The 15,350-nt window shown below is 29.6% G+C and overlaps 2 protein-coding genes across 2 annotated transcripts; both read left to right on the top strand.

Moving 5' to 3' along the window:
- The first annotated feature begins 221 nt into the window (after window positions 1-221).
- Window positions 222-2,727, top strand: LOC123295416 (targeting protein for Xklp2). The gene is made up of 7 exons (XM_044876762.1): window positions 222-370; window positions 497-647; window positions 712-781; window positions 970-1,202; window positions 1,263-1,389; window positions 1,714-2,364; window positions 2,542-2,727. Exons 1-7 carry the CDS (start codon window positions 280-282, stop codon window positions 2,710-2,712), a joined length of 1,494 nt encoding a protein of 497 aa, XP_044732697.1. The 5' UTR covers window positions 222-279; the 3' UTR covers window positions 2,713-2,727.
- A 1,824-nt stretch (window positions 2,728-4,551) lies between these two features.
- Window positions 4,552-15,116, top strand: LOC123295241 (xenotropic and polytropic retrovirus receptor 1-like). Its single transcript, XM_044876510.1, has 11 exons — window positions 4,552-4,620; window positions 4,698-4,851; window positions 4,925-5,178; window positions 5,240-5,501; window positions 5,943-6,310; window positions 6,675-6,822; window positions 7,505-7,699; window positions 11,214-11,386; window positions 12,205-12,338; window positions 12,971-13,188; window positions 15,029-15,116. The coding sequence occupies exons 1-11, from the start codon at window positions 4,552-4,554 to the stop codon at window positions 15,076-15,078; spliced, it is 2,025 nt and encodes a 674-aa protein (XP_044732445.1). The 3' UTR covers window positions 15,079-15,116.
- The last annotated feature ends 234 nt before the right edge of the window (window positions 15,117-15,350 follow it).

Genomic DNA, 15,350 nt, shown 5'->3' with positions numbered 1-15,350 from the left:
GTGCAGACAAAATTAATTTACTACAGATTTCTGTATACTATTAGTTCGTGTGTAGCTAGCAGATGTCACTAGCTTGAATCATTTAAGAGTAAAAAGAACTTAGGTTTTCTCTCTCTATTATCATGTCGTAAGTTGTAACTACCAATCACAGAACAAGAACTATTCACCAACCGTTAATTCTTTTTCAAATATCAAATCATATGAAACTTTACACAGACAGTTGATGACAAATAGTTTACAAAACAATTTTTGTTTTTATTAAAACATTTTATTTGTAAAATGGATGATAATATATTTCAATTTAAAGCACCTGTTTATTTGGATTTTCAAAATGCAAATGATTTTAACGTAATGGGTGATGAATTTTTTGGTAAGTGTTAATAAAAATTGTTCATAAGGTTTGCTAGTATTTTCAGGTTCAATTAGTTGGAAAAAACATGCATGATTATAATTATATTATTTCTATTGTATATTATTTCTATTGTTTCTATTGCAGACTATTATAGGGAGGATGAGGATGGAGAAGTATCTGACAGTACTGAAAATAATTCTTCCGCTGCCGATGATACTTCACGAAATAGTTTACGACGATCTTTGAGTGTTGATGGTATCAATTTACTAAAAAATAAAAATGTCAACCAAAACTCGTTAGTATTAAAAAATGAAATTTATTTAGTTTTTCAATTTGTAATTTTTTGCTACTTGTTTTAGGGGTTCATTGGAATATTTAAATTTAAATGGCAGTTCAAAAACGAATCAACCACAAAGACCTATATCAATTGTGAGTAAAACTTATTTGGGGGAGCCCTTATTCGAAAATTGTTATTCTTCATTTTCGCTTTATTTTTGTGTGTTTGACAATATTCTTTTGTCAAATCGTGGTGCCACAGTTATCGTACTCGATTATCGTACTTGGTGTAATAGTTTTAATTAAATAATTAATTTAAATAATCTTACGATTTTTTACAGGACAATATGCAACCAAAAAAATATGAATGCTTGGCTGAAAAAATACGACAATTTCATTTCAAAACACCAGATCGATTTAAGTCTAAACCGAAACCATTTCAATTTTCTAAATATCAACCTGTACATACAACCAGACCACAATCACCGCATCTTACCACCAAAATGAGATCTAGACCTACTCATATTTTAACGGCTGAAGAAAGAGAACGAATGGAAATGGAGGAAATCAAAAAGTAGAAATTTATTTTATGAAGATAATTTAATTTGTTAACTATTAAATATTTTGTTTTTAGGCATCAATTTAAAGCTCAGGAAGTCAATAAGAACATTTTCAAAGTTCCAAAGAGCACGGCAATAGCTGTTGAAAAAAAACCAATCACCAATTTTGAGCCATTTAATTTGACTGAAGTGAAGAAAAAAGTATGTATAAAAATTAATAATGTTAGAAACAAATTTCGGTAACTGATAGGAAAAATTTGACTTTGTCTGCTTCGCTCAGAATTGATTAACTTTTCCACGGAGAAACAAATTTTTCCTTAATTTTTTCTATAAAAAGGTTATCGCAAGTTTGTAAAATAAACGCATAAAATTTGTTGTTTTTCTCTCCACTGCGAATTATAAAGCTAGTTCACACAGATTGTGAATACCATTTTAATCGAAATAGTTTTTTAACACTACAATCATGTTTATTAATTTTCCATGACATTAAATTATCCTAATTGAAATATTTTTAAACTATTACAGGTAGCACCATCTAAAGAAGAATTTAAGTTTCAAGCAAATCCAGTGCAAAAGAAAATGTTTGAAAGTGTTATTGGAATACCGGAAAAACAGCCAATTAAATCAACAATTCCCAAAACACCAACATTTATGAAAGAATCACGTCTTCGAAGTAAACATTTAGGAATTAATTCTAAAAGTGGATTATTAGAATATCAAGATGATGCACACCATGGTATTCAACTTCATAAATCACCAAAACCCACTACAGCTAAACCATTTAATGTTATAAAACGTGGAGAGGAAAGTCAACGAAGGAAGGAGGAAAAAATTAAACAAATTATAAACGAAGAGAAAAAGATGCGTGAATTTCATGCGAAGCCAGCTCCCAAATTTCTACGACCAAAAAGTAATAGTAATAGCGATGTTACTAGTATAAGCGGCAATAGTTCACAAGATTCAAATGAAGAAAATTCCACTTCGACACTAAATACCTTTAAAGCTCGCCCGGCTACGGTTTTACAGAAGAAACCATTCGTGCCTATTTTAAAACCACGCCCGCTAATTGAAGTACAACAATTTCAGTTAGCTTTGGATGAACGGATAAAAAAGAGGGAGGAATTTGAACAAAAAATGAAAGAAAAAGAAGATATTAAGCAACAAATGCTTCGAAAGGTAACAAAATTAAATTCTTGTTAGGATCCACTTAGTTGAATTTCAGGCGAAATTTCATTTTGTTTCCACTTTTAAATTGATGCCTGTGAATGTTTGGACATTTACTATTACTGACACTTGCGTTGACAAGGGCAACTTAAAATTTAAAATTAACATTTGTTACTCTTTCTTTTATAGCAAGAAGAATTAAAACGTCTTGCAGAAAAAGAGGAATTAAATCGTCTTCGCCAAGAAGCAATAATTAAAGCGCAACCGATAAAAAAATTCAAAGAATTTATTTTAAGACCGTCAGCCATGGATTTAACATCACCTCATACTCCAAAATTTTCATCTCGAATTAAAAAATAATACCTGATTAATGATTGTGAATCAATTCATCTATATTGTGGGTTTTATTTGTATAACTTTACTATTTTATTTATTAAGGAATATGTTTTTATTATTTAACTTTGTTATAAGTCTTATTTTTTTAAATAAAATTTCAATATTTCATACTTTGTGTGTTTATTAATGTCTGCATGTCCTGTTATAACAACGTATATCCCCCCCCCCCCCCCCAAGAGAATAATTCGTGTTTTTCAAAATGCTGCCAAAAAAAATCCCAAACCACTTACTTTTCTGCCAGACATATTTTCCTGATCCTTTTGATATCCTCAACACATCCAAACAAGTTTTACACAGTTTCTAGAACCATCACTTCAAATTTTTTTACCGCGTAACATTTTCGGTTTTTTGGCATAATTCGGGAATGAGACGACTTGTTGAGCTCAAACTTTGCAGGATGAATGTTCAGAATCACATCTAATGAATTATCAAACAAGCAGACAGTTTTCAGTACCATAACTTAGTGACAGTTTTTCAAATCTCACCCTGGGGGAGGGGGGGGATATGACACATAGAAATTCGAGGGCGACTTGGGAGCAACCTTAGTCGGACCTTACAGGGCGACTTGGGAGCGACCTTAGTCGGACCTTACAGGGCGACTTGGGACATTACCTACCATCATATTTAAGGCTCAGCAGACGGTTACCATGACCATCAGTAAATCATATGTACATCATCAAAAAAAAAAAAAAAAAATCACTATGCGAGAAAGAATCTTTTTAAAATACTTTTAAAAAGATACAAAGTATGTCAAGTGTAATTGTAGTATGAATAATATATATGTAATATAAGAATATATATGAATAATAATATATAAATAATAAATATCTACATTTTAAAAGAAATGGTATATAAATTCATAAAACAATCACGGACCGAACAGCGAACTCAGCTTATGGCGAGTGACAGGCAAGCCATGAAATCGCACGATAGTTCAAGAACGCAAAGTTTCGATGCAGCAGAAGGTTTCGATTTTCTGTCGAAATTTGTCAAAACCGAACCTTCGGTCGATCAATAATGGTAAGTAAGCTTTAAGTACACTATTGTCGATGTTTCTGAAGAATACTCGATGAACAATTGAATTTGGGTGTCGAAATGGCTTCGAATAATTAAAATTTTGAATTTCAAGTAAATTCTGAAAGGAATCGAGCTTTAGTTTAATTAGGTTTCTTTTAACTTAAATCATAATTTTATACTCTACATTATTTCCATAGGCGTAGAATTATTGGGTAGGGAGCTAAAAGTATCGCGTAATTTATTTGAAAATATAAACAATTTTAAAACAGGAACTATGATCGTATAATATCTAAATGTGGCAAATTTTACCAAAGTAACTTTAGTTTAATACGCTATATTTTGAGTCGTACTAAACTTAAGATACAAATATTTTTACAACAGTCTTTGTACTTCGAATTCAAGTGAATAATGAAATATTGAAAATTAAAATACAAAATTCAAATCGTCAATTATTGCAGGTAATAGATATATATTACATATTCCACAAATTTTACTTCTGCAAAAAATTAAATATTAATTAAAAAGGAAAACTATTTTCACATTTTGAAGTTTTTTTAATACGTCAGTTGTAAGCGTTTTATAGTGAGCGATATTATCGACATCTGTATATAATTACACAAATGTAAATAAACCAATAAGAAGAAACGTCGTTTTACTCGACGCTATGGCGTCGGAGGATGGATGTCATTGTATATTAAGGATAAATCTGCATAATTTATACGATTTAAACCACCACAATTTATAATATTCAAATGATTTAGAATACAAAATAATAAAAAAGTAAAAATGAAATTTGCTGAACATTTAACTGCGCATATAACACCTGAATGGCGTAAACAATATATCAGTTATGAGGTATATTGTTGGTTCATTATTGAATGAATGAATTTTATAAATAGGTAACCTACATTTAATGATATAATTATTTTTAGGAAATGAAAGCATTGTTATATGCTGCCGTAGAGCAAGCACCATCAGCTGAAGCAGTTGAACCAGAGATAATTACACGTTATTTTGCAAAATTTGATGAACAATTTTTTCATTATTGTGATAAAGAATTGGCAAAAATAAATACATTTTACTCTGGTAATAAATGGGATATTTAAGCTATTATTGCTGAAATATTAATTAAAAAGCACAATTAAAATATTTATTTTAGAAAAATTAGCGGAAGCAACAAGAAAATATGCAGGTTTACAAAATGAATTAAGTGAAGCATTAGATGCTGAATTCAAAGGAAAAGAAAGTAAATATAAGCGCAAAAATTTATTAAAAAGGCGAAATGTACCAATTAAAAAATTACAAGAACTTAAACTGGCTTTTAGTGAATTTTATCTCAGTCTTATTTTATTACAAAATTATCAAAATCTTAACTACACAGGTTTTAGGAAAATACTCAAAAAACATGATAAGGTTAGTTATATTAACGAAATAATTATATTTAAAATTTATTAAAATCAAAATATTGTTTTAGTTATTGTCGGTTGATAATGGAGCAAAATATAGGCAAGAAAATGTTGATACGTCACATTTTTTTGTTAATAAAGATATTGATCGAATTATTCGAGAAACAGAATCCGCTGTCACACAAGATCTTGAAGGCGGAGATCGACAACGTGCAATGAAACGATTACGTGTACCTCCATTAGGTGAACAACAAAGTCCTTGGACAACGTTTAAAGTTGGTCTTTTTTCTGGAGCCTTAGTAATTTTACTTGTCGTAGTTTTTATTTCTGGTAAAGTAATTTTTTATAATCGACCTTTTATTGAATATTTCTGCACACATTATGTCAAAAAATTCATTATCTTGAATTATGAAAATGTCTCAATAAGTCGAATACAGTGGGTACTCAGCGCCTTAGTACTGAACCATAACTTGAATATTATAAAAAGTAAACTAAGAATTCTGCTATTCGATTTTTTACTTAATAAACGAGAGCCCGAGGATTTAAAAAAAATTAAATTACGGTGCAGACTATCACCATAAACTATCACCATACACTATAAGAGTAATTACGATTAGCTAATCCATACTGATGGTGACTAAATGGTAGTTGAACGAACATTTTTTAAAAGAAAAGGAAATTTAAAAATCTTATTGAACTGGGTCAGATTTTCAATTGGATTGAATTCGTTCTCGGCAATTGGATATTCATAAAATTTTTATTTTATTCTAGCAATTTTCCACAAAGGACGAGACGATTGGAGAATTGTATGTCGATTATATCGTGGTCCATTGCTTATCATTGAATTTATGTTTTTATGGGGTATAAATGTATACGGTTGGCGTTCATCGGGTGTAAATCATGTTTTAATATTCGAATTAGATCCTCGCAATCATTTATCAGAACAGCATATAATTGAAATGGCGGCCATATTTGGTGTTATATGGTCATTAAGTGTTCTATGTTTCCTATATAGTTACAATCTATCAATACCGCCATATATGAATCCACTAGTTTTGTATACATTAATGTTGGCATTTTTAATAAATCCAACCAAAACATTTAGATATGAAGCTCGATTTTGGACTTTACGTGTTCTGGTAAGATTCATTTAATAGATAAATGATTTTTTAATTTATACGCTATTTGAGTGCAATATTTAACTTTTATGTACATTTAAAATAAGAGGATCATTTTTTACAATGTGAAGCAGGACAGGAATAAATAATAGCTTATATTCGTAGTTAGTCTGGTATCGAGGGCTACAAATTTTTGCTGAATAATTGTCACTAAAATGCAGTCATTATCTTTGTGAATTACTGAATTACTGAAACAGCAGCTTTAATGTATGCCATCGTTTTTAATAATTAAATATTAAATCGAATATCGTATAAGTTTAAAAAATAAATTCCTATTTTTTATTTTGTTGGTCTTCAAAAATGAAAAATCACACTTTGTTTTTAGGGTCGAGTTATAAGTGCCCCATTTTGTTATGTTCGTTTTGCTGACTTTTGGTTTGCAGATCAATTAAATAGTCTCGTACCCGCATTTTTAGATTTACAATATTTCGTATGTTTTTATATTTCAAATAGAGATTTATATGTTGCCAACGGTGAGTAAAATTCGAATTTAAAATAGTATTGTGATACCAAAGGGTTTTGTTATTTTAAATGACGAAACTTTAAACTTAAACAACTTGTTATGAGACATGATAAAAATTTATTTTTTATTTGAAAGAGTCAAGTCTGTGCGAAGGAATCATTCAATATTAGCTCATAAAGTCAATACAAACAAGAAACTCTTTTTTCGAGTAAGAGTAACATTTTATTATGTCAAAATGTGATATTTAGTAACTATTTCAATAAGTTAATTCTGCCTGGTTCAGAAAAAAACTTACAAAACTCTGTGTGCATCGACCTCTACACTGCGATGTACTTTAGATCGATCTTCAGACATTGCCGATCTAAGGTACATTTTGAGACGACGCAAAGTTGAAAAGGAGAGACATAGACAAAACAAAGTCGACTTCTTATCATTTGATAAAGAAGAAAACTTAAATCAATCGATTCAGTAAATAGCGAAACAGTGCTTTTAAAAGTAAGCACAAACAATGCCATCAATGATACTGAACCGAATTTATGCGAATCTATGCGGTTATGTCAAACAAATTGCCATAAAAGACTCCTTCAAGTAAAAAAATAATTTTTATAATACCTCACACACAAGTCATTTAATTTAGTTACATATCATTTAACTTATCCTTAAAACCTTAAAATTAATATTTTTAATTACAGACGCTCATCAGTGTGTTGATAAACTATTTTATTTACGACCGCTTGTTGCATGCCTACCGGCGTGGTTTCGTTTAGCACAATGCCTTCGACGTTATCGTGACTCCCGTGAAGCATTTCCACATTTAGCTAATGCCGTAAAATATGCGACCACATTTTTTGTTGTACTATTTTCATCACTTAATTTAACACATAATGGTAAGTTAAATATTTCCAATATAATATGTTCTTTTATATGTATTTGTGTAAATAAATTTCTAAACTCATGCTGATGTGTTAAATGTATTAATCCTTATTGCTAACCGGTGTGTATTTCATGTAAGTTTTACATATCTTTTTCGCTTTTAAATTTATATTTCTTATGACGTGCTTAAAACACAGTTTTACTTTTTACTTATATTTTACGCTTTTAAATTTATTGTTTCTTGTGACACAGTTTTACATATTTTTTTCTCTTTTAAAATTTATGTTTCTTATGACAAATTTTTATATTTTTATACATTCAGAACAGAAATAAATTTCCAATATTATAAGAGTCCCGAAAAAGTTGATTTCAGGTGGGCTGGATTTTGAATATTTCTTTTCTTATTGAAATTACGTAGGGATGGCGTATGCCTGGCTTCTGAGATCGGTTGCGTTTACTAGTGTGCACTGCCTTTGTTGATTTTAAAATCATTTTAGGAACATTCAAAAAATTATTTATTAGAAAATAAAATTTTAATTAGATTTATAATCAAAGCTGTAACTTTAATTAACCAGACAGAAATAAAGTTGTTTAATTTACGCACATCCCACGTTGGCTAACGCAATCGCTCTCAAGTGTCTGGCTCAACCAAACAATACGAAAGGAATACCCAAAATTCACTCTTGGAAACATTGCCAGCCCTCGTATAACAATGGAGACTTCTTAGATCATTTCAAGAAGATTAATGATTTCAATTATGTGCTTTTTTTAATTATACTTGATGCCAAGAAACATTAAATTGAAATGAGGACTACTAAGGCGGCCATTGTTGAAACTATTATAAATATGGTTATCATCAACATTTGGATCTTTCTAATGTATTGCAAACATTAAAAATATCCGATTTGTAATAGAAACATTATTATGTCTTAAAGAAAACGAGGAAATAAATGTTAGCTTTGTAAGCTTGAGCAATTAAATCTGGGCATTAAGCTGTGCTAAAAAATGAAAATGTATTTATAAATCCACCTCTTTATCTATTGGCTACTTTACATTTCTCTATCTTGTGTAATTTTTAAATTAAACTAATTGTTGGATATTGTGGAAAAGTTTTAAATTATTTTATTTATAATTTTGGAAATCCGTTTTAATCAACAATATGGTTTGCAAATAATGCATAAGGCATGCATTCATTCGTATAGCTACCTCCAACTTCAACTGACACGGTTGCTGCAAATCCCTCAGTTATATTAGATAAGAATTTTTACAAAACAAAGAAAATGGCAGAATACATACTATTATTTTGAATGCTGAAAATAGAGAGAGGGAGAGTTTAACATAATGCACAGAGCTAAAAAATAGATGCTGTTCGCATAGCTGAGTTTTTCCCTGCTAAAGAGTAATTTATATTAGGACGTAATTCTTTTTAAAATAACAAATAATTTTTACTCGAAACATTTTTCCGTTGATTTAATAAATTCGACGGAGAAACATTTCGAACAAAAGGTGTTTCTTATTTTAATATGAATAGCGCCGTAATATAAATTTTTCTCTATCTCTTACTAGTCACGAACCTGAGCTATTCAGCCTCCTGCGCTACACAACTCCTACAACGGCATAAAATTTTGCATTAAGATATTTTGAAGACCATTAGAAACTGCTTCTATTTTGAGTGTTTAAAAGGGCAGACTATTCTGTCATTCGTTCTTTTCTGTTAAAATCTGTAATGAGAAAATTTAAGGACCGCTAAAAAGAGCGATATACATTAAGTCTCTCTCTATTTAGCGGTCTCATTTAGTATTAGCTAGTTGTTGAGTATTATGTGTGTCAGTCCGTAACGAACAGCTAACTTACATCCATGGCTTGGCTCTTAACTTGTTCGTTAGTTACTTAATATTCACCATCAAAACTGATCGCGAACTAGTTGCTAAATTTTGCTCGCCGAACGATCAGCCTCCAAATTATATTATAAATCTATGGAGCCCTTTATTGCCCTTTTCAGATTCCAAATATATCGTTTATGTTATTTCACAAAACGCAACGATTAGTTAATGAAATGCAACAAGATCACAAGACATTGATTTTGTCTTTATTGCTTTATTACTTGCTCTAAAATTTTCTGGCTTTCTAAAACCTATTCAATCTTCGAACTAATTCTATAACAGTTAATAAATTTAAACCAGGTATTGATAACTGGTAAGTAACCTGGTAGTCTAAATTGGAATTACTGAAAACGGGCCCACTTCCTGTTTTAATTAGTACGAATTATTATCGCCAGTTGGCGAGTTGCAACTCCGAGTTATCAATAGAATTAGTTAGAAGTGAAATCATTCGGCAACTGCATACTATTAAGAAAAAAAATTTATTTAACATTAAACAATCATAAATTGAAGTTCAAACAATTGATACATTTATTTATATAAGTAAATTTGTAAATTAAAGTCATGAATCATAATAATGTTTTTACAATACACACACCAGATGTTTCTTGGCACATAAATTAACAACACAATGCTAAAAATAAACTCATAATCACAACACAATTTCATTATTCATTGACATATTTTTATTTTTAAGTTTGATATTTTTAATTATATATACGACATTATTATTATCTATGAATCAAGTAGCTGTTCTCACCGACATAGAATTTCATACAGATAGACTTATCAGAAAAAAAAAAAAAATTTGACTCAATTTCAGATATTGTAATAAATTTCGATTTTTGCCCCAATTTCCTAGATCAATTTTTGGTATTATATAAATACGTATTTCGACTACCAAGTAGTCATCGTCGGTATGAATTAGCTAATCGTAATTACTCTTATTGTGTATGTTACTCGTTGCTAATTTGGTGGTTGACTGCAGTAAATATCCTAGAGTTCTCCGAAAATATCCTAGAGTTCTCATTTATTTTCTTTGATATTCAGATATTGTATATCCGCGAAAAATAATCCGATCTTGATAGTTTAAAACTCATTCGAAAACATACACTTTTAACTTTTTGCATTGAGGATGAGAAAAATTGTTCTATTTTCTATATGATACTAGCTGTACCTTGTCACGCTTCGTTGTGTTACATTATGGTTTCATCAAAATAAACAAGTATCTAGTAAATTTTATGAAATTTGGGAATCCCCTGGATAAAAGAGCTCACCATTTTTAAACGGCTGCAGTGATTTTCATGTAACTTACAGTTTTTTAATGTACACATCATGCCCTTTTATTTGATACCAGACTTGGGTATATTTGAAAATATTCTATCCCCACAAATCTCTTCAAATGTCCTATAATTGGGCAAATTTTTTCAAATTCCGAAACAAAAGACTTGTTTTGTGATTTTTAAGAAAATCGTAACAAATTGAGAATATTTTTGTTGTCTCCAATTTTGATAAGACTCAGTAGGCAGGTAATAAGGTAATTTTGACCCAAAAAATACAAAAATTGCGTTCATTTTTAAAAATCCATAAAATCTAAATCTTGCATTAATATTAACTAATATCTTAATTTTAATAATTTTATATCTAGAAAAAAAATATCTTACGGATGAAGACAATCCATATTTTCATATGTGGGTAGTAGCTTCCATAATCAGTTCATGCTATTCATACACATGGGACATCAAATTAGATTGGGGATTATTTGATCCGAAAGCTGGAGACAATCGATTTTTACGAGAAGAAATTGTATATTCATCGACGGTATGTATGATTTTCTATAATGTCTATTTAAATATTTTTCGTTTTTTGATTCTGATCTTGTGAAATAGGTAAATTATTTCCTTAAGTGTAGACAAATTAATCAACGTAACAGTGGTAAACCGCAGATATATAGGTACTGGATATTTTTTAGTCACTGAACCACTCATAAACTATGCTTGCCTAACAAAATTCTAAAACGAAAAGTACTTTGGTGATTTTCGATCTGACGTTAACGATTGGTGCCTCGGACGTTAAGAAATGTCAGGCAAAGTTAAATTTTTATAATAACCAAAGTTGTAGGACATAAATTTTACTAATATATTATCAGACCATTTTTTCATAATGGCTTAATATTTACAGAGAAATTTAAATTCAGAGGTCTAAGATATATAATAATATTATTGTTCGAGTAAATTGACTTAGCTGGAAAATGGTCTGATAAAAAAGTTATATTAAACTCTATTTCCTGCAACTTTGCTATTTATAAATATTTAAGTTTTCCTAATATTAGTCGAGAAATTCTTAAAATTAAAAACGATAATTATCAAAGCCTTAAACCGTTAACGGTGCGTCGTCAGTTTGAAAAACATCAAAAGACTTTTTGTTTTAAAATTTCATAATGAGTACATAGTTTACAGTGTGATCGAGTGATTTATTAGGCATAACGCCTTCCTTGAGGTTTACCAAATATGTAGCTGCGTAGCTTCATGTTAATCACTTTATTGTATTCAAACCTGTTAATTCTTGATACTCGAAGCTTAACAACTTATTCCTTTTGAAATAAGAATGGGAATAATTTAATATATGTATTTTCGCAGGGTTTCTATTATTTTGGAATTGTTGAAGATCTTCTATTACGTTTCGCATGGGCACTGTCTATGTCACTTACGGAAATGGGCTATATTCATGCCGATTTGATGGTGACAATAATAGCACCTTTAGAAGTTTTTAGGTAATTAAAGAAAAATGTAATTTTTTAATCTATTCATAAGTCCTCTAGAAATATGAGTACGACAATAGTGGTTTCGCTGAAAGGGACATTGCTAAAAACTCTGTATTTGATTTAAGCTTTCATAGTCTTTTAAACGTTAACTCGAGCTTTTAACTGATAACTGAGACGTGATATTTTTTATTTTTATATTTGACTTTAGTGAAGTCTACTGATTTTTTATGAAATGTTTTCAGTAAAATTTGTTAGTTTGTTTATGAAGACTAATATAATTTAAAGTTTTCTTCTATTTTTTACCATTTACGAGTTTTAAAAAAGTTCGGAAATCCGTAGTTCTACTATCTACGTAGTTTTTTGTTTAATAATCTATCTCGCCCTAAAATATATACATATCCGAATGCCATTTATAAGTTTTAAACGCCGTTGGGATGTAATCTACGCCGTTCGAATCTAAAAATAAATAATAAAATCGTTATTCTAGAAATAAGCGTAAAATAATATTATTTTAGTAGGCTAGAATAGTCGTTTGGAGAAAACGCAACAATTAAGTAGATTGTCGTGTCAAATATTTACCGAATTTAACGCATCCAAAATTAGCTAGTATTTAAAATCAGTTAGTACATCTTTATTTGTAGACGCTTTATATGGAATTTTTTTCGTTTGGAAAATGAACATTTAAACAATTGTGGTAAGTTTCGTGCCGTACGTGATATATCCGTAGCTCCGATGCATAGTTCCGATCAAGCACAAATATTACGCATGATGGACGAAGCTGATGGTGTTGTCAATAGACGAAGTAAAAATGGAAAAAATAATGGTAAGAAAAAAGATGAACAACGCTTAACTTTAGAAGGTGAATCTACAGATGATTTGGAATAAAATAAAAAATCTAACATTTCATTTTCAGTTTTAGATACTTATTTTTATTTCTTAGGGCAGATTTAGGCTATAAAAGTTGTTTGATAAAGATCTTTTATCAAATCTTAATATATATATTTCTTGTGTGTGTGTGTATGTGACTGAACTCCTCCTAGACGGCTGGACCGATTTCGATGAAATTTTTTGTGTGAGTTCAAGGGGATTGGAGAATGGTTTAGATTTACCATTCGGTCCACTACAACTGTTTTTGAGGGCTACGTACCAAAAAAATGAAATTTCATTAAATGGTGGGAGCGCATATAAATCATATCACATTATGTATACTATGTGTACTATGTATTTTTAATAGTATTCAGGTATTGTCAATAGGCATTTACTAGAGCCATATGCGAGCGCAGCGAGCTCTACTATCAAAGGTCAGGCCAAAGGTCGAAGGTCAGGCCACTCCAATAAATAGGAGTTAAATTGGGGTTTAGCGGACAGGCTAAACGTAGTATAGGTATTCATGAATTGGAGTTACGTTTTTACGGGACAACGTCCGTCGGGGCCGCTAGTATGCTATAAAAATGCTTTGAAGTAATCACTTTTATAAAGTTGCAATTAGAGATTGATATTATATAGATGATCAGCACTCTTATTGTTAGGAAAATTGTAACGTAGTATGAAATAAATTTTTGATTTGTAAGTTTCAATTTCAATTAATGTATAAATATTTTAAGAATGTATGAAGATTAAGAGAATACAAATTTGCTCAGTTATTCTTGAATATCCAACAATAAAGCAAACAGAGCCGTAACGAGTGTACACAGCGTTTGTTGTGGCATGCATTTAATTCGCGCCTCCCCTTAATGAAATGAAAATTGAAGAAGTGGAAGGGAAACAGTGAGACGTGTAGTGAGACACTCGGTAGAAACTATGTTCTTTTCGCTATAATTTAAGAATTTTTAATTTGAACAAATTTTAATTTTTTTTTAAATTTAAGTAATATGATCTGCCAATTATTTCACAATTATTTTGGATCAAATAAACATTTTTAAATAATCGAAATTTAAATAACAAAATACGAAAAATTTGCATTGGATTATAAATTTTTTGTTATAAACGGACTGGGCTTATATTCCAAATACCCTCTCAATTTTATACGACTTAAATTTTCTTTCCTAAATACACGGACTTTTTGTTTTAAATACAAAACATCCTTTTTGTTTTGCGCCTCAGATTTTGTTGTATCCGTGGCGCATGCATGCACTGTCATATGCTCTAGTTACGGTCCTGAAGGCAAGAATGAAATAATATTAACTATTCATTTCATTTTACTCGACGATATCGTCTTCGTTCTCTTCATCCTGGTTACATATTTGACTAAAGATGTTGCCTTATCCAATAAATTTTACGTTAAATATCTTTTGTAAAAGATGTTTATCAAAGATATTTTACAGTCTGAAATCTGGCCTTAAATGTAGGTCCAATTTAAAACAATATGTATATTTATATATTTCAATAATGTAATTTATTTTTGGAAAATGTTTAATATTCAATTTTAAATATAAAAAAAAAAATTTAAATTTATTTATCTATCTGTTAATTCTGAAGATATATTTTTTCTAAAAAATTTATATATTTTTTCCTTTTTATTTGTAGACTAATTGACAATAATTTTAATAATTAATATAGAATAATTAGAAATATTATTAACTATTCTATATGCTAATTTTTTAAAATTTGAATAGAACAAGTTTTATCTATTTTTACATCTATACGTAAGTCAATCAAAGCCATAATAATTCTTATAGTCAATTCTTTTTTTTTTCTAGAATCAGCAAAGTGGCCAATCAATTATTTTAGTAGAGGTGTAATCAACTGAGAAAAATATTGTAGCCATATTTTTGATTAAACCTTCAGCACAAGTATCAATATGATTTATTTTTGAAGTTTGATTTATAGCTGTTCTCTTAGCTATGTTCTCTTGGCAAGATTTTGGATGATAATGTGTTAGAAATGGAAATTTACTCAAATTAAACATCAAGAATCGTATATCATAATAAAAATATTTCAAGGCAATCGTTCCTGATAAAAATTAGGAGTTTTATTAATATTCTGGCTGTCTTAGCTATTAAGTTTTATAGATTAAAAGTA

The sequence above is a fragment of the Chrysoperla carnea genome, chromosome 3 (genome assembly GCF_905475395.1).
Source record: "Chrysoperla carnea chromosome 3, inChrCarn1.1, whole genome shotgun sequence".
NCBI lineage: Eukaryota > Metazoa > Arthropoda > Insecta > Neuroptera > Chrysopidae > Chrysoperla > Chrysoperla carnea.
Note: the sequence above shows the minus strand (reverse complement) of the source record. Positions and strands in the feature narration are given on the sequence as shown.